The following is a 26,906-nucleotide window of genomic DNA, read 5'->3' as shown; positions in this document are numbered from 1 at the left end:
TGCAACACACAGTTGATGTACAATATTTGAATAAACAGACAATAATAACAATAATAATAATCTCTCATTTTGAAAGTAGCAGAAAAGGGGTCCATGTAGAATAGCCAGCAACATGTAGCATGCCTAATATTCAAGTTTATCATTTCAAGGGACCACTGGTCCTGGAATTGAATTGAATCCTGGACTTCCTTTGGGAAATTGCCCCTTCAAATTCCTTCATTGTCACACCTGAAAGGAGACTGAGTAAGATTTATCTGTTGGGGATTGCTTCATTTGCCTTTTTTGTGTCACTTTCAGGAGTCAACGACAATCGTAAAATCTGATTAGAGATTTGCTGGGTTCTCTGTCAGTGAAATCTCTCCTAATGTCATTCTACTCTGTTCTGTGTATGTTCTTTTTCACTCTTTGTGCTAGTAATTAAAGCCACTGGTCACTTGTCTTCAAGGAGTCAGGGACAGAGTTTCTACTACTTAGCAATAAACCTTATTGCTCTTACCTTCACCAGGGCGCTCACCTTGTCCTTTGTCTCCAAATCAGCAGGATTGAACAGATAAGGCTTTTCTACAAAGGCCTATGTCCTTTCTCCACAACCCAAAGGGTAGTTCTTTAAAATGGGGATAATTCTTACATTTGGTAGAGCCTTTAAAAAAATTAGAGTGAAGAAAGACATACCATAAAACTCACCATTTTCAGGTGAACAAGTTAGTAATATTCAGTATATTCACAGTGTTGTGCAACAGCCGCCTCCATCTAGTTCCAGAAAAAGTTCGTCACTCAAACAAGAGACTCCTGGAGCATTAAGCACTTGCTCCCCTTTCTCCCTTCCCCTCAGTCCCTGGCAACCACCAATTTGTTCTGTCTGGAGTAACCTATTCTGGATATTTTATATAAGTAGAAACAGAATATGTGACCTTTTGTGCCTGGCCTTCTCCACTTAACATAGTGTTGAATATTCATTCACCTTGTAGTCTATGTATCAGTGCTCCTTTATATGGTTGAAAATATTCCATTGCATAAATTCCATTGCATGAATATACCACAATTTGTTAATCTATTCATCCATTGATGGACATTTGGGTTTTTTCCAATCTATTTCACTTGCGCTTTCAAGTAAAATAATAATTTGACTTTAAGTAGTTAAAATGCAATACAAATGGAAATGATAGAAATACACCGTTCTTGATTAAATATTTTTACATTTTTGGTTTACTACTTTAAAAACTATATTTGTTTTCCTTTGTCTCACAGATAGCCGAAAGAGGACGTTTATGTAGGAAAAGGAAAGATCCATGTGATTTTCCAGAATATTGCAATGGAACATCTTCGGCTTGTGTACCTGATGTGGTATCTGCTGATTTACAGCCATGTAATAATAACACTGCCTATTGCTATAGGGGAATATGCCGAGATCCAGATGTACAGTGTGAAACATTATTTGGAAAATGTAATATTTGTATCTTTTTTCTGGGGTTCATTTTCAAACTATATTTTTCTAAAGTCAGTAATCCATCCTGTAGCCATAATAAAGGGTAATGTTTGTTTAAAAATCCAGATTTGAAAATAAAATTGTTAATCAATATGACTTCGAACTATGTTGAGGCAAAATAGGCCTAGTAAGTACAGAACCAAAAAAAAAAATCATACATTAATGAAATTTCACATGATTGGCGTGGAGGGAAGTAGAATTGTAGATAAGAGAGCAAATAACTGCTTTCTTAATCATTTCTGCCCTTGACACAATTTTCCTATTCTCAAGTGAGTAGTTTTTAGTGTTTATCCTTCTTGTATAGCCAGTAGATGACACTACATATTTATAGTAGATGACATTGGGCATTGCTGTTGTCAGATGTTTCTATATTAATTTACCACTTTTATTTTTTTTAAGATTAGTAATTGTAACTATTTATATTCTCAGTTGCTAAAGTTTCTACTTATCTATGTTCACAAGAAGTGAATTTTCAAGGAGATGAGTTTGGAAACTGTGGTAATACAACTTGTGATTTTCGGTGTGTATTCAGACTACTTACTATACCTTCAAAAATTTTTAATGTTTATTTTTTAGACAGAGAAAGAGAGATTGTGAGTGGGGAGGGGCAGAGAGAGAGGGAGACACAGAACCTGAAGCAGGCTCCATGCTCCAAGCTGTCAGCACAGAGCATGACGTGGGGTCTGAACCGACAAACCATAAGATCATGACCTGAGCTGAAGCTGGCCACCCAACTTACTAAGCCACCCAGACACCCAACACTACTATACTTTTTTGAATGCATGTGTTGTGTGTGTGGGCGCACGCATGTGCGCGCGTGCGCACATGTGCAAAAATAAGTTAATATGAATGAGCGATGAACCTAGAATATACACATGAATTTATTTGTTATGCTTCATATGTTCTGAATAACTTTGGTGTTATGATCTGAATAACATTTTGAATTATCTTCATTTTGAAATGTTAATGACTTAATAAATATATTTTATCCCTAAGTGACATACGAATAATTTTTTCTGCCTTATATTGCCAGGGATATCCTTTGTGGAAAGATAGTTTGTCACTGGACACATTCACAGATAGTACCAAGAACAGTTTATAATGTTCAATATACTTACCTTGGAGGCCATATATGTTTGTCAGCATATTTAAGAAGTGAAGCAACATCTTCAGTGAAGGATTTAACTAAAGTGTATGATGGCACTATATGTGGTGAACGGAAGGTAAATACAGATTTTATTTTATTCCATATATGATGTGTGTGTGTGTGTGTGTGTGTGAGTGTCTGTGTATGAATGCGTTTGTGCATGAGAAAGAGAAAAAGAAAAGAAAGAAAGGGAAGGATGAGGTCCAACATGGCAGTCTGGGAAGACTCTGAACTCATTTCCTGCCTGGACACACTACATCTTCACTGAGATATTGAGCAGTTCCTCCTAGAGAGAGAGGAAAAGAGAGAGAGGAAGATTTATGATTTTTCATTTATAAATAATCTTACAAATTTTAGTTACTGTATCATGATCTTAAGATTCAAAGGACAGAATTTCTTTTAGTCAAAGAAATGCTTGCTTCACTATCTGTCATTCTTTTAAGTTTTGCTATAGATATTTAAACTTATTTTTTCATACTTAAGAATCTAAGCCTTTTTGTTAGGCCAGGATCTAATCTGCAAAGTTTGTGTAAACAAAGAACAAAACAGAATCAGATAATATGCCAAAAACAAAGTAGGTCAGAACACCCTGACTAATAAGAACAACAAAGAAAGGCAAAAAAAGAGCCAAGCCAAGAATTTGATTTTATGTATATAATTTGGCCTTCCCACAAGACACAATAATAAAACAGAGTTTAAGCTTTGTTTATTTTTTTCTCAAAAATTTTGAGAAATAGAATAAATGATTTTTAAATTGGTACCATTAAAAAATTAGTTGACCGGGGTGCCTGGGTGACTCAGTTGGTTAAGTGTCTGATTCTTGGTGTCAGTTCAGGTCATGATCTCATGATTCATGGGATTGAGACCCTTGGGACCCTCACAGGGCTCTGTACTGACAGTGTGGAGTCTGCTTGGGATTCCCTCCCTCCCTCAGTCTCTGTCCCTCCCCTGCTTATAGTCTCTTGCTCTCTCTCAAAATAAATAAATAAAAAGTTTAAAAAAACAGTTGACCAAAGAAAAAAGGTAAACAGTTATCTCACATTTTATTAAAATATTTACATTGTGATATACTTTAAGAAATGAAAATTAAGAGAAAAATGGAAGTGGCTAGTAAACTTATCTCAGAACGAGAAAAGACATTCTGACATAAAAATAACAAAGAAACATATTAGTACTGACTACATTACAAAGTAATATGTTATCTTTTCAAAGACAATCTAAACTGAAAAAATACTATAAATATGACAGAGTAAATGCATAAATTTATTGACTAATTTAATCTTTCATTAATACACACTAAAATGGTGTGTGTGTGTGTAGTATAATTTGGTCTTTGTCCCTGATTTCTGGCATGGAGCGTCTAAATCCCCTTAGAGTTTCCTGTGTGATAGGAATGTTTTTTGTTATTTGTCCCCTCCCAATCAAACCTGAGTTTATGCTATAGAGGTGACTTAGTGTGGGGCCTCTAGACAGCTTCAGGATGGAGCTGATTCCTAGAAAGACCAAATGATTAGAGTTTAAACTTTTAGCCCCGCTCACAGACCTTCAGGAAGGAAAGTGGTATGGCTGGAGTTTGAACTTTATAAAACTTTTGAACATTGAGATTCAGAGACCTTCTAAATTGATGAACAAATCAACTTGCTGCAATGATGAGATGTTTGGAGCTGTCATGGAAAGAAACTATGACTTCTTCCTTGCCCCTACTCCCAATATACCTTGCTCTATATATTTCTTCCATTTAGCTCTTGCTGAGTTGTATCCTTTATCATAAACTGATAAAAACAAGTAAAGTGTTTTCCTGAGTTCTGTGAGGCAAATGAGCAAATGAGCAAACCTGAGGAGAGGGCCATGGGAATCTCCAGTTAAAGCCAGTTGGTCAGAGTGTGGATGGTATGAAATTTGCATCTGGTATCTGTGAGGGGGGCGGTCTTGTGGCATTGAGACTTTTAAGTTGTGTAATCAGATTTTTTTTTAAATTTATTTATTTTTTTAATAGTTTATTGTCAAATTAGTTTCCACATAACANCGTTAGAAGGCTCTCTCAGTGGATTCTGCGTCCTTTGTCTCCCAATCTCTCAGGTTTTGTAAGGTTTCCAATGGCTTCAGATCTTTTCTGTGTGATGTATGGGCGCGAGTGCAAGTACGGAGCTCCTTACTTCTCCGCCATCTTGCCCCCTCTTCTTGTGTAATCAGATTTTAAATCCAAATAGTGTCAGCATTGACTTATTGGAATTGTTGAACACCCAGTTGGTATTAGAGAAAACATCACATAATATATATGTATACCACAATATATGTGTATGTTAGGTATATGTGCACATGCACACACTTGCACACACACAGCATTATAGATCAGTACAAAAAAAGTTATGAAATTGAACATATGACTAAGAAACATGAAAAAGTTCCACCTAACTTGTGATTAAATAAATACAAAGTAAATGAATATCCAACTATTATTTTTGTGTTACTTGGGCATTGAAAATAATATTTGATGTTGAGAAACAAAATTTACTATCATCTTAAAACTAGTATAAATTAGCACATGCTTTCTGGAAAGTGATTTAGAAATGTAAAGAGTTTAATATGTTAACATACTTTTTAAGCCATTTCTAATGTAATAATAAGTTAATTTTTAGATATAGGAAATAGACATTTGGGTATAGAGCAATTATGATGTGTTACAATAGAGAATAAAATCAAAACACATTAAACACCAATTGTAGGTTGGCCAGATAAATTACAATATACTTTATTTCTACAGTGACTTTTATAAATAACTGTTAGTTACATGGATATATATTTCCCTGAAGTCAAGGGAAAACCTACAAAACATGCATTTCTGCTGTTTGGATTGCACATGGAAAGTCTGTGGATTGTGATTTTTACTAAATATTGTGTTTTTGGCTTAAGCCCAGATTGTAGCATCCCCATAATTTTATGTCTTTATAGTTTTACAGTGGTAACAAAATGAAATTTTTAGAAAAGAGTCTTTGCATCATAATATTGTGACACCGTTAGCATTTAAAGGCATTTATAACCTAGGAAGACTAAATAAAAGACATGCAAGACAACTTCTACACTAACAATGCAAAGTACTGCAAAGCATTACTAGACAGAGAAGATCTACATAATAGAGGGATAAGCCATCCTCATTTATTTCTAAGACTTAATATTGTTATGATGTCAATGTTCTCAAAATCAATTGATGAATATGATAACATCAAAAATCAAACTCTGGCAGATTTTTGTTTCTGTTTTTGCTTTTATTTATTTATTTATTTATTTATTTATTTATTTATTTATTTATTTATGGAGAAGAAGGAGATACACTGCTGGTGGGGATTGAAAACTGACTTAAAGGTTTATATGAAAATGCAAAGGCCAAAAGTACAAAATGGCCACTAATTTTTTTAAGAAAGTTTTAAAAAGAGTTAACATATAGTATAATAATGGTTTCAGGAGTAGAATTTAGTGATTCATCATTTAAATATAACAAACACCCAGTACTCATCCCAATAAGTGCCCTCCTTAATGCCCATCATCCATTTAGCCCATCCTCCTGCCCAACACTCCTCCAGCAACCCTCCGTTTGCTAGTTTGCTGTCTGTATTTAAGAGCCTTTTATGGTTTGCTTCCCTCTCTGTTTTTGTCCTATTTTTCCTTCTGTTCTCCTATGTTCATCATTTTGTTACTTAAATTCCACATATGAGTGAAATCATATGATACGTCTTTCTTTGACTAATTTTGCTTAGCATAATACATTCTAGTTCCATCCACATTGTTGCAAAAGGCAAGATTTCATTCTTTTTGATCACCGAGTAATGTACCACTGTATATACACACACACGCACACGCACACACACCCCCCCCCACATCTTTATTCATTCAGAAGAATGAACTTGGACCACTTTCTTACATCATACACAAAAATAAACTAAAAATGGATTGAAGACCTAAATGTGACAGGAAACCATCAAAATCCTAGAGGAGAAAATAGGCAACAGCCTCTTGGGCTTAGTCACGGCAACTTCTTACTAGATATGTCTCCGGAGGCACGGAAAACAAAAGCAAAAATGAACTATCGAAACCTCATCAAGATGAAAAGCTTCTGCACAGTGAAGGAAACAATTAACAAAAAAGGCAACTGATGGAATGGGAGAAGATATTTGCAAATGACATATGGAATAAAGGGTTAGTATCCAAATTCTATAAAAAACTCACCAAACTCAATACCCAAATAACAAATTGCCAACATAATTTTAAAGAAGAAAATGTAAACTGAAAAGTCATACTACCAAATACCAAGACTTATTGTAAAGTTAAAATAAAGCATGCAGTATTTGTATGATGATAAACTGACTTCTAGACTAAAGTAGAAAATATTATTTCAGAGGAACTGCAGTTCAAAATGTTTTAATAAGNCTGCCTGACTTTTTTCACTCAGCATAACACCCTCAAGGTCCATCCATGTTGCTACACATGGCCAGATTTCATTGTTTCTCATTCAGGCAAAGATTTCTTAAATGCTGCAAAAGGAGTTAAATATAAAGGAAAATATTGATAAATGTATTATGTGAAGATTAAAAATAACCAGGTAGAGATTTGGTGTTCTGGAATAATGCACTAGACATACTTTTCTATTGGGTAGAGTTAAAAACAATTTTATATGTAAAGCTAACATTAAGATTCTGAAAGCTGAGGAGAGAAAGGCAAGAGTAGGTAGGGACTTCAGAAACCAAGGAACAACATAGCAGTGAGTTTCCTTTTATTTTTGCCTCATATATCCCAACCTGGGTGTCAGCAAAGCTAGCAACTCAGAAGTGCCAAATGGGACAGACACGAAAAGAAGTCATCAAGGAAATCCTGACTTCTTTAGCCAAAGGAACAGTCTAGCAAACAGTACACTTTTAAATAATAACTGCTTTACTTTAACCAAACAGCATAGATAGAATTGTGGCCATACCTTCACTCTAATCAGGGTGATATGAGCAGAAGCTTAGTGGCGTCTGTCTTTCCCTGACCCTTGTAGTAATTAGGACGCCCTCTCATCTCAGGTGTTAGTGCAACCTATACTTCTAACCTTACCTGACAATAATGAGGCAATATCCCTTGTCCCCTGTCTAGAACAGAGAACTGCTAACACAGGTTTAAACAGGATTCAGAATCTCATAATGCTCAAAATATCTAGATTTCAATAAAAAGTTAATCTTCATACCAAGAACCAAGAAAATCTCAATTTGAAAGAAAAACCTAACATCATTACACCAAGATGACACCAATACTCTTGAAAGAATGTAAAGAAGCCATTATTTATTAGAATATTAGCATATTAGCAATTACAAACATGCTCTTGAAACCACTCTTGGAACAATAGAATGTTCCCGCACACAGAGAAAAGATATAAAAAAGAACCAACTGGAAATTTTTGAAATAAAAAAAAAATTATAGGGGCGCCTGAGTGGCTCAGTTGGTTAAGCATCTGACTCTGGGTTTCAGCTTACGTCATGATCTCACAGTTTTGGGAGTTTGAGCCCTGCATTGGGGTTTTCTCTCTCCTCTCTCTGTCCCTGCTCCATTCACAAATAAATAAATATTTCTGTCTGTCTCAAAATAAATAAATAAACTTAAAAAAATAATTTAATAAAACTCAGTAATGGGCTCAGGATCAGACTGGAGGTGACAGGGAAAAGAATCAGTAAAGCTGAGGATAGAACCATAGAAAATACCCGATCTGAATAACAAAGTACACTGAAAAAAAACAATGAATAGAGCCTCAGGGATGTGTGAGATTATAGTACAAGATACAATACCATGAAACTGTCATTCTAGAAGAATAGGAGAAAGAATTAAAGAAGGGGAAAGTATGTGAGGAAATAATGTCTGGAAGCTTTCAAATTTGCCAAAAGGTATAAACATAAAAATGCAAGAAGCTGAATGTCATATAGGACGGACCCAGTAAAATTCACAGTAGGATATAGCATAATTAAATTTATGAAAATTAAGACAAAGAATCTTAAAAGTAGGGAGAGTGAAATAACATCTCACCTTCAGGCAAAAGACAATTACAATGACATCTGAAATAAAACCATATGGGAACCAGACATACAAATGCCACAGAAGATTACCGGGCTGATTTGTCCCACCAGCTGTATGACCCCTAAAAGCTTTATAGATCACTCATCTTTCTAGCAGTGATTCTCTGCCTGGGAAAGTCTGATCATTAGCCTATGCCCAACTGGCCAATGTCCCCATGGAGGGAAATCAAGGGAATGAGGAAGGAAGGAAATAGAAGGAAGGGAAGTGAAGGGAAGGAGGGAAGGGAGGAAGGAAGATTGTTTGTCTCTACTTGGTTCAGTAGGAGCTTTAAGCTAGCATGACTTTTTACTCCCATACCATTTCTAATTAAATTTAAAAAAACAAAAGCCCTAATTGGCAGCCTTTTCCATGTGACAGGGGTTTGTTACATGACAGTCTTCATTTTGGAAACTGGCTTTTAGGTCATGATACTTCACTGGATAGCATTTGAAAAGCCCACATTCTGTAGTCACCATTAATTTAATTGCTTTAGGAAACAAAATACCTTTCTAAATTTTCTCCCTTGAGATAAAAGTGTTGTGTGGGCGCCTAGGTGGCTCAGTCAGTTAAGCGTCCGACTTCAGCTCAGGTCATGATCTCACGGTTCATGGGTTCGAGTCCCGCATAGGCTCTGTGCTGACCGCTAGCTCAGAGCCTGGAGCCCCTTTCGGATTCTGTGTCTCCCTCTCTCTCTGACCCTCTCCTGCTCACGCTGTCTCTATCTGTCTCAAAAATAAATAAAACATTTAAAATTTTTTTAAAAAAAGTGTTGTGTTACATTTTGTAATTGAGGGAAAAGATAGGTGAGTAGTGAATATGAGAGCTAATTTTGTGGTTTTGTGGACAGATTTCCATGGATAATTCTGCGTTTTAGCCACCTTTCCCTACCTGCCCTTTTTGGCTCTTCTTCTGCTTTTCCTATTACTCAGGCTGCAGCTCATCGAGAACATTTGAGACTGATCAACCGGGCTCTCTCCTTTACCATTGTATTTGATGATGTGGCTTCCTCACTTTACTTTATCCATCAGTGGCCTTCTTTTGTTTCAGAATCCCGGGAAGTTCTTAAATCTTTCATTTTCAAATTGCCTCTTTCTGATGCTTCTTTACTCACACTAATTAGGAAAAGGGGAGCTGTTGTGAGTGAATTAGAATTTGTCTGTGGTTATTTGAAAAATTCATCAAGGAATTATTTGTTATTCTCCCTTGTTCAGTTGATTTCAGAATGATGGAAAAGGAAAGACTTCTTTACTGTCACTAAATGTGGGTCTTTTGTAAAAATTATCTTGATAGATAAAAAGAAACAGAGAAGGGAGAAGTTATTTATTAACAGGAAGAAAGTACATCTCCCTTATAAATCATAATGAAATTTTAAATAAAACACTCATATATTTAATACTGTTATGTACCGGGTGAAGAGTATGCTGCATGGAGATAGACATTATTCCAGCAATGCAAGTTTGCTTAATATTATTGGATATGATAGAAAGCTTTCTGATTTTTTATTGATAAGACATAGAAGAGGAGAAGTGATTCTAGTTCACATAGCTAGGCTAGGGAAGTGAATATATCTCAACACATTAATTTCAAACTTGAAAAGGAGTATATTTGGGACATTTAAATATCCAACACTAGATAAGCGAATCAATGGGTTAATGAATAAAATTAACTCCCTTTTTCTTACCTGGGACTATAAGAAAATATGCTTATATAATCCAGGCATTTCTCTTTAGGAAATATTTATTTTCTCATATTGTTTTTCTTTTCTTTGAAGCATGGTGTGACTGCTTTTGGGACACTGTTTGTGTCTCTTGTTCAAAGAAGGAAGTTTGTATATTAGTTTATATTCAAAACATCATCTCAGCCACTGCCCAGACTTAACTACTTTTGTAGCATCTCTTGTTTTCGCTGTCATTACAAAAAAAAAACCAGCTGCAGGGGCGCCTGGGTGGCTCAGTCAGTTAAGCGTCTGACTTTGGCTTAGGTCATGATCTCTCGGTTCGTTGGTTCGAGCCCCGCATCGGGTTCTGTGCTGACAGCTCAGAGCCTGGAGCCTGTTTCAGATTCTGTGTCTCCCTCTCTCTCTGACCCTCCCCTGCTCATGCTGTCTTTCTCTCAGAAATAAATAAAACATTAAAAAAACAAACAAGCAAACAAAAAAACCAAAAGAGCCAGCTGCAAATTGATCCGTTTACTTGAAGGAAATTGTATCAGAAGCATGGGTCTTAACCTTTCCTGGCTTTTCCCCCTAAAGACAGCCCGATGAAATATGACTAGTTATTATTGCCTTAATTACAGTGTTTAAGGAGCACTAGAATGAAAATAGTTTTGTGGACAGACAATTCTGGTTTGTACAAAATTTTGTTATTCTTTCTGGCTTCATGAGAGTACTTCCAGTTACTGAACAAGCTGATATTCCTTCCTTCATGATGATGATTGATTAACGGTGAAAGGAAATAATGTTTTTTAAGACTATTCATAACACAGTGTATATTCTATCAGATAACCTGAGAAAAGACAACAGATAATTTTTACAGACTTCCCTAAAGATATTCAAATTAAATTAAAATTTGGGTAGAGGAATAAGCACTTAAAGTCCACATGAAAATGAAGTAAATAAACAGATAATTTAAAAAAATATTTTGTGTTTAGTAAACATTTACTATGTGCCAGACACTGCTTTTGTTCCTTATGTCTAGCAAATTATTTCATCCTTATAACCTATATTTTAAAAATTTGTATCAATTGCTGCTCCAAATTCAAAGTTAGATAAGCTGAGTCATGGAGGGATTAAATAACTTTCTCTAGAACACATGTTGATGTGAGAGATAAGAGATATTGTCATTAAAGTTGGAAATAAATATGAAAATGATAACATTGATATTTAGCAATGATCAATATGAAGCTCTGTGACTAAAGTAGTTCCTGCACTGAGTATTAGCTCTGTCAATAGCTCATGCATGCCTTAAAGCAGTACATTTATTTTTTTCAAGTATAAAATGAGGATGGGGCACCTGGGTGACTTAGTCAGTTAAATATCCAACTTCAGCTTAGGTCATGATCTCGTGGTTTGCAAGTTCCAGCCTGGCTTTGGGCTCTGTGCTGACAGCTCAGAGCCTGGAGCCTGTTTCAGATTCTTGTCTCCCTCTGTCTCTTTGCCCCTCCCCAACTTGTGCTCTCTCTTTCAAAAATAAATAGACATTTAAAATGAGGATAAAAACATCTCTTTCACAGGGTCAATCTGAGTATATATTATAAAAATGCATAGAAAATGCAAAGACAGACCCTAACTCATTACAAATAGTCAGTACAAATTGGCTGTTTTTGTTCTCACACCAATTAGTATCAATAAACTCACAACTGTGTTCCCTCAAGGGAAAAGTAGTATTGCATTCTCAAAATTTTATATGTAGTAATTATATGTCATTTGGACTCCCAACTTCTTTTATTAGAAGAAGTAGATGTTGTGAAATCCAGATTGGTGTGTGTGTGTGTATCTGTATCGATCTATCTTGTGCATCTAATTTCTGTATCAAGTACAATTGCTCAACTCTTGACTTTAAAGATTTTTTGTTGGTTGTTTTAACATTTCAGTATTGTTTTAATGGATCCTGTGTTGATATAAGTGAGCATTCAGTAACAGCAAATTGTGACTCAGTAATAAATTGCAGTGGACATGGGGTATGTAATAGTTTCTCTATTTTTACACATAGTGTTTAAAATCCATTAGTGGCTTTTTCCAGGATAGTAATAAGGTTCAGAATTATTTGATATGGAAATTTCTTTTAGAAACTTGCAGTTAAATAAGGAAAATGGATTCCATTACTTATACTTATGTACATGATTTCTGTGTTAAGATTATTAAAGGTCTCATGAGCTAATAAGCTGTGAACTTTGTACAGAAATGCAGTATGAAACAATTTGTTATTACGTTAGATTAAGAGTGTGAAATTTTGGAAATGGGCTTATTGAAGACTACAAATATACTTTTATACATGCTTATATAAATTTTGCTTATAATTCAATGTATGTGTACTGATATATATGTAAATACACACTTAATCTATTTATACTACATATAGTACTTATCATCTAGTATTTTTGTGAGAGCAGTTCCGTGTCCATTCAGATCCCTTTTATTCTTTAGTGGCTTCAAGTTATTTCCCTGTATGTCTCCTCCATACTGTATTTGAAAATTCATTTACTGATGGACTTTTAGATAATGTTAAAGTTTTACTTGACTAATGTTAATAATGGTGTAATGAACATTGCTGTACATTCACCTTTGTACAATTGTCTGATTTCTTAAGTTGCTAGCAATGAAATCAGATGGGCCAATCTTATGCAGCATTTAAATGTTCAGAAATACTATGTTTTTAAGATACATTGTACCAGTTTTGCTCCCACCTATTATGGATGAAAATGTGCATTTTCTCAAATTCTGGTGAGACTAGCTTCTTAGTTTTAAAAATGTCTTCTCACATGGTAAACTATTGTTAATTTACAATAATAAATTATAGTTATTTTTAGCCATTCTGACAGGTGTGAGGTGGTAATCCCATCATGGTTTTGATTTGTATTTCACTTATGATGAGTGATTTTTTCACGTGTCTGTAGCCATCTGTATGTCTTCTTTGGAAAAGTATTCATATTTCTGCCCATTTCTTCACTGGATTATTTGTTTTCTAGGTGTTGAGTTTGAGAAGTTCTCTATAGATTTTGGATACTAACCCTTTATCAGATAAAGCATTTGCAAATATCTTCTCCCATTCTGTAAGCTGCCTTTCGGTTCTATTGATTGCTTTCTTTGATGTGCACAAGCTTATTATTTGAAGCCCAATAGTTCATGTTCACTTTTGTTCCCTTGCTTTTGGTGAAGCATCTAGTCAGAAGTTGCTCCAGCCAAGGTCAAAGAGGTTTCAAAATCATTTAGGATTTTGATGGCTTCCTGTTTCACATTTAGGTCTTTCATCCATTTTGAATTTGTTTTGTGTACGGTGTAAGAAAGTGTCACTCAGTTTTATTCTTCTGCACGTAGCTGTCTTATTTCCAAACACCATTTGCTGGAGACTTTTTCTATCGAATATACTTTTCTTGTTTTCTCAAAGATTAGTTGACAATCTAGTTGTCATATAGTTGTGGCTCCATTTCTGGGATTTTTATTCTGCTCCATTGATCTATGTGTCTGTTTTTTGTGCCACTGCCATTATGTCTTGCCGGAGGCCAGCTCCAGCAGGTCCAGGGGTCCCTGAAGGATGGACGGTGTCAGCGAGGGAGGGATGAGAGAACCCTGAGATTCTTTCTGGTCACCAGGCAGACATCTCTGTCCTGTCAGTTTTGGTGTCTTTATTTAAAGGTCCAATGACAACATGAGATCAAAAAAAGGAATTTTTACAATGGAAAACTTTGTGATAAGATGCTTTGAAAAGCATAGAAGAACAGGTTTTTCGGAAGTATTCTTGCAGAATCACCCCAATCATAGTGAGGTTGAGTACATCTTACAGCTAAGGAATAACAGGATATTCTTAGTGAAAAACAGGATGACATACATATTTGTTCTAAGTTAATAACACTAGGATTAGGACATAGGCTAAGTTGTATACAGATAGGCTAGGAGTCATTCTGTCTGGCTCACAAAAGGATGAATGTTTTTGAACTGGTTAATAAGTTGTTTGTGGAAACCTTTTTGACTCGACGCTGAATGTGTAAACACCATGGAGGCCCTAAATGTGTCGGCCTTTGTTTTTGGGTTATGTTTTAGCTACTCTTATCTATCCTCATCCCAGCCACCAGTGTAAGGGAGGGTGTTTGCGGAAAGTAGGCCTTAGGGAAGGGACTGCCATACATCACCAGTTAGAAAAGGTGTAAGTATTAACTTAAGTTCTGCCCTTATCTGTTCCTTGACAATAAATTAGGCTCTTTGTCTCGGGGCCAGGCTCAATTGTAACTCCTGTGTTCTTAACTCCCTTTATTATCTAAGTCTTGGATCTGCAAGGCCCATAGGAAGAGCCTTCGACAATCATCCACAGAGCTTTCATCTTAAATCTCTTTTGAAAAGGCAGGAATGTGCTTTTCCTTATGAGGTATCTGTGTGGGGAATATCAGTCTGATTTGGAATATTGTGAGGCCTGGTCAATAGCAGCAGGCTTATTTCCAGCATGAGCCAGTAGTAGCAGAAGTAGTAGCCAGATACCAGTTTTCATTTCTCATGGCAGGAGCTACCATGTGTGTCAACACTGCCATTTCCTTGCTGTGACTGTCATCCAGCGAGGTGGGTGTGGGTCCCAGCAATGTCTTGATAGCTACAGTCTTGTAATATAGCTTGAAATCTGGAATTGTAATGCCTCCAGTTTTGGTTTTCTTTTTCAGTATTGCTTTGACTATTCGGGGTCTTTTGTGGTTGCACACAAATTTTAGGATTGTTTGTTTCAGCTCTGTGAAAAATGCTGGTGTTATTTTGATAGAGATTACATTAAATGTGTAAATTGCTTTGGGTAGTACAGACATTTTAACAATGTTCTTCCAATCCACGTGCATGGAATACTTTTCCATTTCTTTGTGTCCTCTTCAATTTATTTCATAAGTGTTCTATAGCTTTTAGAGTGTAGATATTTTACTTCTTTTGTTAGATTTATTCCTAGATGTCTTATTGTTTTTGGTACACTTGAAAATGGGATTGATTCCTTCATTTCTCTTTCTGCCTCTTTGTTGTTGGTATATAGAAATGCAACAGTTTTCTGCACATTGATTTTCTATCCTGTGATTTTACTGAATAAAATGTATTTCTTTAAGCAATTTTTTGTTGGAGTCATTGAGGTTTTCTGCATCGAGTATGATGGTGTCTACAAATAGTGAAAGTTTGACTTCTTCCTTGCAGATTTGTATGCCTTTTATTGCTTTTTGTTGTCTGTTTGCTGAGTCTAAGCCTTCCAGTCCTATGTTAAATAGTAATGGTAGAGTGGAGATCCTTGTCTCCTTCCTGACGCTAGTGGAACAATGACAATGACATTAGCTGTGATCCTTTTGATTCATCCACGAGATAATATTTGTAGATACTTTATAGTTTTCCTATTTCTAGCACAATACATTTTGTATCTTTTTCTGGTTAAGCATGCTTTTTTCCTTTTTGTTTTCCCCCATTTTTTGGGTAAAAGTTGGCATTTTTTAAAAATCTAGCACAATTCATATTATATGTCAGCTCCCACATTATTATTTCTAGCTTCACAATTTCAATAATTTTTATTTTTATTTATTTATTTATTTTTACACTGTTTGGTCATATTTGTACAAACCCAAATAAGAAACATAGTATTACAGTTCTTTATTGTAGCACATTAATTTGTATAGGGACTTCTTTTTTTAATATAGTTTATTGTCATGTTGGTTTTCATATAACACTGAGTGCTCATCCCAACAAGTGCCTTCCTCCATGCCCATCACCCATTTTCCCCTCTCTCTCAACCCCCATCAACCCTGTTTGTTCTCAGTATTTAAGAGTCTCTTATGGTTTACCTCCCTCCCTCTCCTTAACTATTTTTTCCCCTTCACCTCCCTTAAGGTCCTCTGTTAAGTTTCTCCTGACCCACATATGAGTGGACACATATGGTTTCTGTCTTTCTCTTCCTGACTTATTTCACTTAGCATAACACCCTCGAGTTCCATACACATTGCTACGAATGGCCAGATTTCATTCTTTCTCATTGCCATGTAGTATTCCACTGTATAGATAAACCACATCTTCTTGATCCATTTATCAGTTGATAGACATTTAGGCTCTTTCCATGATTTGGCTATTGTTGAAAGCGCTGCTATGAACATTGGGGTACATGTGCTCCTATGCATCAGCACTTCCGTATCCCTTGGGTAAATTCCTAGCAGTGCTATTGCTAGGTCATAGGGAAATTCTACTTTTAATTTTTTAAGGAATCTCCAAACTGTTTTCCAGAGAGGCTGCACCAGTTTACATTCCCACTGACAGTGTAAGAGGGTGCCCATTTCTCCACATCCTTGCCACTATCTATAGTCTCCTAATTTGTTCATTTTAGCCACTTTGACCAGTGTGAGGTAGTATGTCAGTGTGGTTTCGATTTGTATTTACCTGATGATGAGTGACGCTGAGCATCATTTCATGTGTCTGTGGCCCTCTGGATGTCCTCTTTGGAGAACTGTCTGTTCATGTCTTCTGCCCATTTCTTCACTGGATTATTTATTTCTCGGGTGTGGAGTTTGGTAAGTTCCTTATAGATTTTGGATATTAGCCCTTTATCTGATATGTCATTTGCAACTATCTTCTCCCATTCTGTCGGTTGCCTATCAGTTTTGTTTATTGTTTCCCTTGCCGTGCAAAAGCTTTTTATCTTGATGAGGTCCCAATAGTTCATTTTTACTTTTGATTCCCTTGCCTTTGGAGATGTGTCAAGTAAGAAATTGCTGCGGCTGAGGTCAAAGTGGTTGTTTCTTACTTTCTCCTCTAGGGATTTGATGGTTTTTCTGTCTCACATTCAGGTCCTTCATCCATTTTGAGTTTATTTTTGTGTATGGTGTGAGACAGTGATCTAGTTTCATTTTTCTGCATGTTGCTGTCCAGTTCTCCCAGCACCATCTGTTAAAGAGGCTGTCTTTTTTCCATTGGATACTCTAACCCACTTTGTCAAAGATTAGTTGGCCATACATTTGTGGGTCCAATTCTGAGTTCTCTGTCCTATTCCACTGGTCTACGTGTCTGTTTTTGTGCCAATACCATACTTTCTTGATGATGACAGCTTTGTAGTAGAGGCTAAAGTCTGGAATAGTGATGTCTCCCGTTTTGGTTTTCTTCTTCAATATATTACTTTGGCAAATCAGGGTCTTTTGTGGTTCCATACAAATTTTAGGATAGTTTGTTCTATCTTTGAAAAAAAATGCTGGTGCAATTTTGATTGGAATTGCATTGAATGTGTAGGTTGCTTTAGGTAATATTGACATTTTAACAGTATTTATTCCTCTAATCCATGAGCATGGACTGTTTTCCCAATTCTTTGTGTCTTCTTCAATTTCCTTCATAGTTTCCTGTAGTTTTCAATATACAGATCTTTTATATCTTTGGTTAGGTTTATTCCTAGGTATTTTATGTTTTTTTGTGCAATTGTGAATGGGATCAGTTGCTTTATTTCTCTTTCTGTTACTTCATTGTTGGTGTATAAAAATGCAACCGGTTTCTGTTTGTTGATTTTGTACTCTGCGATGTTGTTGAATTCATGGACTAGTAGACTATTCTACTACATCAGACTTCTGATGGATTTTCTTCTGTCAGATTTTCCATGTAGAATATCATGTCATCTGTGAAAAGTGAAAGTTTGACTTCATCTTTGCCAATTTTGATGCCTTTTATTTCCTTTTGTTGTCTGATTGCTGATGCTAGGACTTCCAGCACTCTGTTCAACAACAGTGATGAGAGTAGAAATCCCTGTCATGTTCCTGATTTCAGAGGGAATGTTCTCAGTTTTTCCCCATTGAACATGATATTAGCTATGGGCTTTTCATAAATGGCATTTATGATGTTTAAGTATGTTCCTTCTATCCTGACTTTCTTGAGGGTTTTTATTAAGAAAGGATGCTGTATTTTGTCAAGTGCTTTTTCTGCATCTATTGACAGGATCATATGGTTTTTATCTTTTCTTTTGTTAATGTGATCAGTCACATTGAATGATTTGTGAATATTAAACCAGGCCTGTAACCCAGGAATGAATCCCACTTGATCATGGTGGATAATTCTTTTTATATGCTGTTGAATTCGATTTGCTAGTGTTTTGTTGAGGATTTTTGCATCCATATTAATCAGGGATATTGGCCTGTAGTTCTCTTTTTCTGCTGGATCTCTGTCTGGTTTGGGAATCAAAGTGATGCTGGCTTTGTAGAATGAGTCCAGAAGTTTTCCTTCCCTTTATATTTTTTGGAACAGCTTGAGAAGAATGGGTATTAACTCTGTTTTAAATGTATGGTAGAATTCCCCAAGGAAGTCATCTGGTCAAGGCTTTTATTTGTTGGGAGATTTTTGATAACTGATTCAATTTCTTCACTAGTTATAGGTCTGTTCAGCTTTTCTATTTCTTCCTGTTTGAGTTTTGATAGTGTGTGGGTGTTTAGGAATTTGACGATTTCTTCTAGTTGTCCAGTTTGTTGGCATATAAGTTTTCATAATATTCTCTGACAGTGTCTTGTACTCTGATGGATTGGTTATAATAAATCTATTTTAATTTGTGATTTTGTCTATTTGGGTGCTCTCTCTTTTCTTTTTTGAGAAGCCTGGCTAGACGTTTATCAATTTTGTTTATTTTTTTCAAAAAATCTTCTCTTGGCTTCATTGACCTGTTCACAATTTTTTTGTGAGAGATAAGAATGAGAATAGGGAGAATATATATGAATAGCAAGAACTGACTTAGAGTTAATCATGGCAATGCAGCAGTGCTGGTCTTGGGAGAGGAGACCATCTGTTTCCACAGTATCTATCTGGCTTCTGTAAAAAAAGTAGCTACCCAGCACAGATGGGCGTGGTTTGGTGTAGACGGGTCCTGCCTTCACTGTGGGCCCCTCCGACAAATCCTTGAGGCCTCGCCTTGGTAGTTGTGGGGAGAAAAATGGTGACACCCTAATCCCTTCTCCTAGGACCAGGTATCCCAAATCACTCCTTTGGATCCATCCTCACTGTGCTGTGGGCACAGATGAGGTGGGCCATCTCCTATGTCCCATGCCCAGCCCAGCCAGGTTCCAAGCTCTCACTCCGCGCATGTTAATGATGGCACCTGATATGTAATCCAGAGCCACAGCACTTCAGGGCAGGGGACCAGTTCCTCCCAGTGCCTATTGTGCCCCTGAGGTACCCCTGAACCTGGAGGGAATGCCCCTTGTCCCCTGGGACGAGAACAGGGCAAACAGTCCAAAGAAAGCCCCACAGTTAGAGATGGGATCTCTCTCTGAAAGCCCTGCAGTTAAAGATGGGATTATAGGATTCCTCTCCATCCTGGGTCAAAGTTTTTATCTTGTTCAGTTATATTCTTGCATCTCCCCAGCAGCTCTTTCTCTTCCCTTTGTCTCTCTGCAGAAGGAGATCCCTCCCCTCTGTGCCTCCATGTCCCAGCCTATTTTTATGTCCCCCAGTTTGCAATCACGCACGTATGAGGTTGTCTTCCTAATAGACTCCATCTCCTTTCCTCCCAGACTCTTGGGGTTCGGAGTCCTTTGGCTTCAGCCCTTCGTTGTTTGAGAGATGAGGGCAGGAAGTATGGAGCCCCCTTCTTCTCTGCCATGTTTTTTTCTTCCCCCTCTATAACTTTTTAGAAGAATGCATTTCAGTTGTATCAGAATGTTATCTATTTTTATTTAAAAACACAAGAGACCAATAAGAGAAAGTATCTATGACATTGAAAAGATATTTCGTTGACATTTATATATTAGATTTTATTTTAAAAATTATTTTCCACATGAAAATACAATCAAAGCTACCTAAAATATGGGAAATTATCATATTTTAATCACTTACATTATCTAACTGTCACAAATAATGCATTTAATTTTTACCATGTACATAAATTGTTCTTATTTTCTGTTTGGTTCTGGTTTTAGGTTTGCAATAATATGTTTAATTGTCACTGTGATGTTGGATATTCTCCTCCAAATTGTTATCCAAAACCATCATCACCAGGAGGAAGTTATAATGATGGGTATTGGCTTCCAGAAGGTTAGTATCTAGATGAGTGTGCTTCAGTAGAGTTTTGTGTACTTATAGAAATGATTTTCACTGACTATGCGGTTATTGAGCACCTGACATATGAATACTGCAACTAAAGAAATATAATTTCCATTTTATTTTATTTTATTTTATTTACTTTATTTAATAAAAATTTAAGAAGCCAGTGTGGCTAGTGGCAAGTATAACAGTACAGCTCTAGATCATACTGTCAATCAAAATTTGTATATACTTTTTAGTTCCAATCAAGGAGTGAGCATGCTAATAGCCCTTCCTTTAATTTTAATCATGGTTCCCAAAACATTTCTGTTTATATAGCAGAGTTTTCTATATATGTATGGCTAAACTACAGAAAAGATGATAGTTTTATTATGTATTTATATATTCCAAGGATGTTGGCTATTGTGATGTGCTAATTCACAACCAAGTTGCATCTTTAGTTAACCATACTTTTGAAAGGTAAAGGGAATAAAATCTATATCCATAGTATATGGATAGTAAATGGTATGAAATATTTTAACATTTATTTGGTGAACATTCATGAAAAATATAGCGTATTCATTTTTTCTAAATATTAAAATGTAAAAATCTCATAACAGTATAATTCCATTAATGTCTTTCTATCATTTGCACTTTTGTAATTATATATAACTATATATATATTTATAGTTAACTGGGTAATACATTATTATATTTGTTTAAATAGCTAATAGAATGTTAAAGATTTTTTAATATAAATATTTACATTTACTGTTTTCAGATTTTTTTTTAACTCTTCCAGTACTTTCAAATTTCCATGTGCATCGTATTCCTTCACTGAAAAACTTCCTTTTGTGTTTCTTTTTATTTGTACCTTGCAGCAACCAACAGCCTCAGCTGTTATCTTCAAAATGTTTTTATAAAAATGTCTAAAATTGTGAAGTGTATTTTCACTGGAAGTAGACTTCTACATTGGGTATTTTTACTTTCAGCAATTCAAAGATGTAATACATTTGTATCTTAGCTTACATTTTCTGATGAGACTACAGTATCTGTCTTATCATTCATCCCATTAATATAATGTTTCTCCTATTCTTTGTCTGAGTTTCAGGCATGTTTTAAATAAGTTTCAGTATGATTTACCAAGATGTGTTTCTCTTTGAATTTATCCTGCTCAGGTTGGCTGAGATTCTTAAATGTATATATTGATATATTTTTGATAATTTTGGAAAAAATCAGCCTTAAGCTCTTATATTTTGTTTTTATTAAGTGTGCTGGTTTTTAAGAAGTTTACATACAGGAACATTCACTCTGTCGTATACAGTTCAATGGATATTGAAAAAGACACACAGGCTCTAGTTCCCAACACCATAGTCACCTCAGAACTTCCTCCTGGCTGCCCCTTGTCCCTATAGATTGGCCTTTTCCAGAATGTCATATTAAGTACATATGCATTTGAGAACGATTCCTGTTGTCATATGTTTTAAGAGTTCATTCTTTTATTGTTCAGTAGGATTCTATATAGAAAGGATATAATTTGCTTATACATTCAGCCATTGAAAGGTATTTTGGTTGTTTCTTGATTTGGGCTATTATGAATAAAGATACTATGAACATATGCTCATAGGCTTTGTGTATATATAAGTTCTCACTATGGGACAAATATCTAAGAATGAGAATGCTGAGTCATTTACTAAGTGCATTTTTTTAATAAGCGTATTTTTAATTTTATAAGAAACAGCTAAACTATTATCCAAAGTGTCTGTACCACTTGTTTTCTATCTATTCATCTATGAGATTACCAATTTCTCTGCATAAATGATCCACACTTCACAAGCATTTGATATTGTCATTTTTTGGGGGGGGGGGTTTGGTTTGGTTTTGCCAGTTGTAGATGTGTGGTGATATTTCATTGTGATTTCCATTTAACTTTTTATGTTGAAATAATTATAGATTCATAAAAAGTTGGAAAGAAATGCAGAGAGAAGTGCTTTGTACTCGTGTTACCATAATTCAGTACCATAGTACAATATCAAATCCATGCAATGGACATTAATAAAATGTACAGACCTTATCTAGATTTCACCAGAATACATGCACTCATTTGTGTATGTGTATATGTGCATGAGTGCACAAGTGTGTGTATTTAGTTCTATGCAGTTTTACCTCATGTTCAAATTTGTGTAACCACCGGCACAATCAAGATACAAAACTCTATCATCACTATATGGACCCTAATATTACCCTTTTATGTAGCTACATTGATCCCTTCTTTCTGTCATTTTTAGCTCATGGCAACCACTAAACTGCTATCTCTCTAACTATATTATTTCATGAATATTATATAAATGGAATCATAGAGTTTGTATCTCTTGGAGATTGACTTCTTTCTTTTGCATAATTTCCATGACTGCATCCAAGTTGTTGCATGTATACTTTATTTCTTTTTATTGATGACTAGTATTCCTTTGTATGGATGTATCAAAATATGTCTAATTATTTACTCACTGAAGGAAATTTGGGTGGTTGCCAATTTTTAGCTAATTATGAATAGATCTGCAATGATAATTTGCATAGAAAATTATGCATGAACGTAAAATTTTAATTCCCTAGGAAACATCCCAAAATTACATTACTGAGTGAATGATAAGTCATTTATAGTTTTTTTTAAAGTTTTTAAGTGTTTTATTTATTTCTGAGACAGAGAGAGAGAGAGAGACAGAATGAGCAGGGGAGGGTCAGAGAGAGAGGGAGACACAGAATCTGAAACAGGCTCCAGGCTCTCAGCTGCCTGTCAGCACAGAGCCCAACGCGGGGCTTGAACCCACGAACTGTGAGATCCTGACCTGAGCCGAAGTCAGATGCTCAACCGACTAAACCAACCAGGCTTCCCAAGTAATTTTTGGTTTTATAGGCAACTACCAAACTATTTTCAGAGTGGCTGTAACATTTGACATTCCCAACAGTAATATATAAATGATCCAGTTTATTGGCATCCTTGTCAACATTTGATGATATCATTTTTTTAGCCAGTCTATTAGCTATGTATTAATATCTTATAATGGACTCATTTTGAACTCCCCTAGTAGGTAATGATGTTGACTATCTTTAATGTCTTTATTTGGCATCTAAAAATCCTCTTCAGTGAAAAGTCTACTCATATTTTTTGCCCATTTTCTAATTAGATTGTGTTTTTTAAGTGTCGAGTTTTCAGATTAAAAAAAATTTTTTCTAGGTACATGTATTTTGTTGGATATGTAATCTTAACATATTTTCTTCAGTTCTGTAATTGTTTTTTGCAGACCCAGTTTTTTAAAAAATATATTCATTTTGATAAGTTGTCCTTTTTTTCATTTTTGGATCATGCTTTTGGTGTCAAGTGTATGAACTCTTTGTTAACCTTAAATCCTGAATTTTCTGCCACAATATTTCTATTTTAGTTTATTTATTTAATATAATTTATTATCAAATTGGCTTACATACAACACCCAGCGCTCATCCCAACAAGTGCCCTCCTCAATGTCCATCACTCACTTTCCCTTCTCCCTCACCCCCATCAACCCTCAGTTTGTTATCTGTATTTAAGAGTCTCTTATGTTTGCCTCCTTCTCTCTCTGTTTCTAAAAGGTGTTAATTTTGTGTCTTACTTTTAAGTCTATGGATCTATTTTGAATTACATTTTGTAAAGGATGGGAGATTAAATTTTTTATTAATGGGTATCCAATTGCTCCACCATAATTCTTTGAAAAAACTACCTTCATACATTGAATTGTTTTTGCACATCATAAAAAAATTAATTGGACATTTTTGTGTTGGTATATTTCTCAGTTATTTATACTGTTTTCCATTGCTTTCTGTGTCATTTTTTCCACAATTGCTATGCTGTTTTTGTTACTGTTGCTGTACAGTAATCTTTAACATTGGGAAAATAAGATCCTCCTACTTTATTCTTTTACAGAATTGTTTTGGCTACCCTAGGGTCTCCTTTCCTTATACACTTTAGAATAAGCTTGTCTATGTTTATTTAAAAATCCTGCTGTTATAAATTGTGTTAAACCTAAGAATCAATTTAGGAAGATTTTACATCTTTGCTTTTTATTACCAAATCTTCCAATAACACATAGTATGATTCTCCATTTTTTTAGGCCTTCTTTGATTCCTTCATCAGAATTTTTAATCTTCATCAGATACTCTACATGTTTTACTATTTTATATTTGTTATTTTATCTTCTTTTTAGCAATTGTAAATGATGTTGTACTATAATCGAATATATTTTTATTTTATGATATAAACACCCTTAAAATAATTATTCATAATGTTGATCACTCCTGCATCATCTAACTCCTTCCAATCAACTTTGCATACACATTTGTCCACTGGCAAACCATATCAAATAAATGTTCTTGTTCAAATACTGTAAAAGATGAAAGAATATTATCCTAAACCTTGTTTGCAATAAAAAATAGCCCAAGTATTGGATGCTGAAGTATAACTTTCTGGATGAGAATACCATACTTCTTGCTTGTCATTAGAAATATTCTATTTACTCATTGATTCTTGAATTGAAGGCAAATTTTGATATCATTATTTGAAGAGTTGTACTATGAGATTTAATTAACATGATCAATATCAGCAACATCATTAGAAGCTAGTGTTCTTTGCATTTGTCTGATTAAGAATTGCAAAATGTCCTCCTCCATCAATATTATTTTCTTTATAATTATAGGCAGTTAAAGAAAAATTTTGAATTCTCACTTCCTTTTAATAGAAGCTAAGATAAAAATATGGAATTTTACACCAGTGCCTAGGTGTACCTTCTTCAAAATTGATATTTTACTTGGGAAACAAATTAACAAAATAAGAAAGTGAAATTTTCCAGTGGGAAAAAATAGGTAGCCCTGAAATAAACCTTGCATATATGGTCTAATGATTTTCAGTAAGAATGCAATGACCATTCAATGGAAGAAAGGGGAGTCTTCTGAACAAATGGTATTGAGATAATTGGGTATCAATCTGCAAAAGAATGAGGTGGATGCTTACTTATACCATAGACAAAATAACTCCACGAATCAAAGTTTAAATGTACCAGCTAATGAAGAAAACATGGGGAAATCTTTATAACATTATATTTGGCAGTGATTTACTGGATATGACACAAGAAGCACAGGCAACAGACACAAATGATAAATTGGAATTCATCATAATTGAAAAGTTGTTTATCAAGGGACACTAATCAAGAAAGCGAAAGTGTAAGCCACAGAATTGAAGAAAGTGTTTATAAATCATATGACTTTTTTTTTTTTTTACCTTTTTAACGTTTAGTAATTTTTGAGAGACAGACAGATCATGAGTGGGAGAGGGACAGAGAGAAAGGAAGACACAGAATCTGAGGCAAGCTCCAGGCTCTGACCTGTTAGCATAGAGCCCAGCACAGGGCTTGAACTCACAAACCATGAGATCATGACTGAGCCAAAGTCGGATGCTCAACCGACTGAGCCACCAAGGTACCCTTTATAAATCATATATATGATGTAGGATTTATTGCCAGAATATGTAAAGAATCTTATAACTCAACAAAAAAAACCAATAACCCAGTTTTAAAAAATGGGCAAAGGGTTTGAATAGACATTTTTCCAAAGAAGATATACAAATGGTCAATAAGTACATGAAAAGATGTTTAACATCACTAATTGTTAGGGAATTGCAGATTACACCTACAAGGATATAGCTATTAGGATAGCTATTATAGGAAAATTTCATAAAATATCAAATGTTGATAAGGATGTGGAAAAATTAAAAATGCTGTGCATTGCTGGTGGGAATGTAAAATGATGCACCCTCTGTAGAATAGTATGGTGATTCTTTTTTTATTAATAATTTATTTATTTTTTTAAATTACATCCAAGTTAGTATATTGTGCAACAATTATTTCAGGAGTAGATTCCTTAATGTCCCTTACCCATTTAGCCCATCTCCCCTCCCATAATCCCTCCAGCAACCCTCTGTTTGTTCTCCATGTTTAAGCCTCTTGAGTTTTGTCCAGCTCCCTATTTTTATATTATTTTTGTTTCCCTTATCTTATGTTCATCGGTTTTGTATCTTAAAGTCCTCATATGAGTGAAGTCATAGGATATTTGTCTTTCTCCAACTGACTAATTTTGCTTAGCATAATATCCTTTAGTTCCATTCATGTAGTTGCAAATGGCAAGGTTCTATTCCTTTTGATTGCCAAGTAATACTCCATTGTATGTGTGTGTGTGTGTGTGTGTGTGTGTGTGTGTGTGTGTGTGTGAGATATATACCACATCTTCTTGATCCATTCATCTGTCAATGGACATTTGTGCTCTTTCCATACGTTGGCTATCGTCAATAGTACTGCTATAAACATTGGGGTGCATGTGCCCCTTTGAAACAGCACACCTGTATCTCTTTGACAAATATCTATTAGTGCAATTGCTGGGTCATAGGGTAGTTCTATTTTTATTTTTTTGAG

At 35.1% G+C, this 26,906-nt stretch overlaps 1 protein-coding gene across 4 annotated transcripts in view; it reads left to right on the top strand.

Annotated features, from left to right (window-relative positions):
* The window catches only part of LOC144239108 (A disintegrin and metallopeptidase domain 3-like), a 91,608-nt gene that overhangs the window by 42,790 nt on the left and 21,912 nt on the right, over positions 1-26,906 (top strand). For 2 of the 4 annotated variants that reach the window (XM_077773108.1, XM_077773107.1), the window contains exons 11-15: positions 1,249-1,444; positions 1,916-2,006; positions 2,520-2,709; positions 12,303-12,389; positions 20,310-20,424. In XM_077773108.1, the coding sequence (XP_077629234.1) occupies positions 1,249-1,444; positions 1,916-2,006; positions 2,520-2,709; positions 12,303-12,389; positions 20,310-20,424 (679 nt within the window). The remainder of the gene's footprint in view (positions 1-1,248; positions 1,445-1,915; positions 2,007-2,519; positions 2,710-12,302; positions 12,390-20,309; positions 20,425-26,906) is intronic. The other 2 variants (XM_077773109.1, XM_077773110.1) reach the window with 2 other exon arrangements.

The sequence above is a fragment of the Crocuta crocuta genome, unplaced genomic scaffold (assembly GCF_008692635.1).
Source record: "Crocuta crocuta isolate KB4526 unplaced genomic scaffold, BGI_CrCroc_1.0 scaffold177, whole genome shotgun sequence".
Taxonomy (NCBI): Eukaryota; Metazoa; Chordata; class Mammalia; order Carnivora; family Hyaenidae; genus Crocuta; species Crocuta crocuta.
Note: the sequence above shows the minus strand (reverse complement) of the source record. Positions and strands in the feature narration are given on the sequence as shown.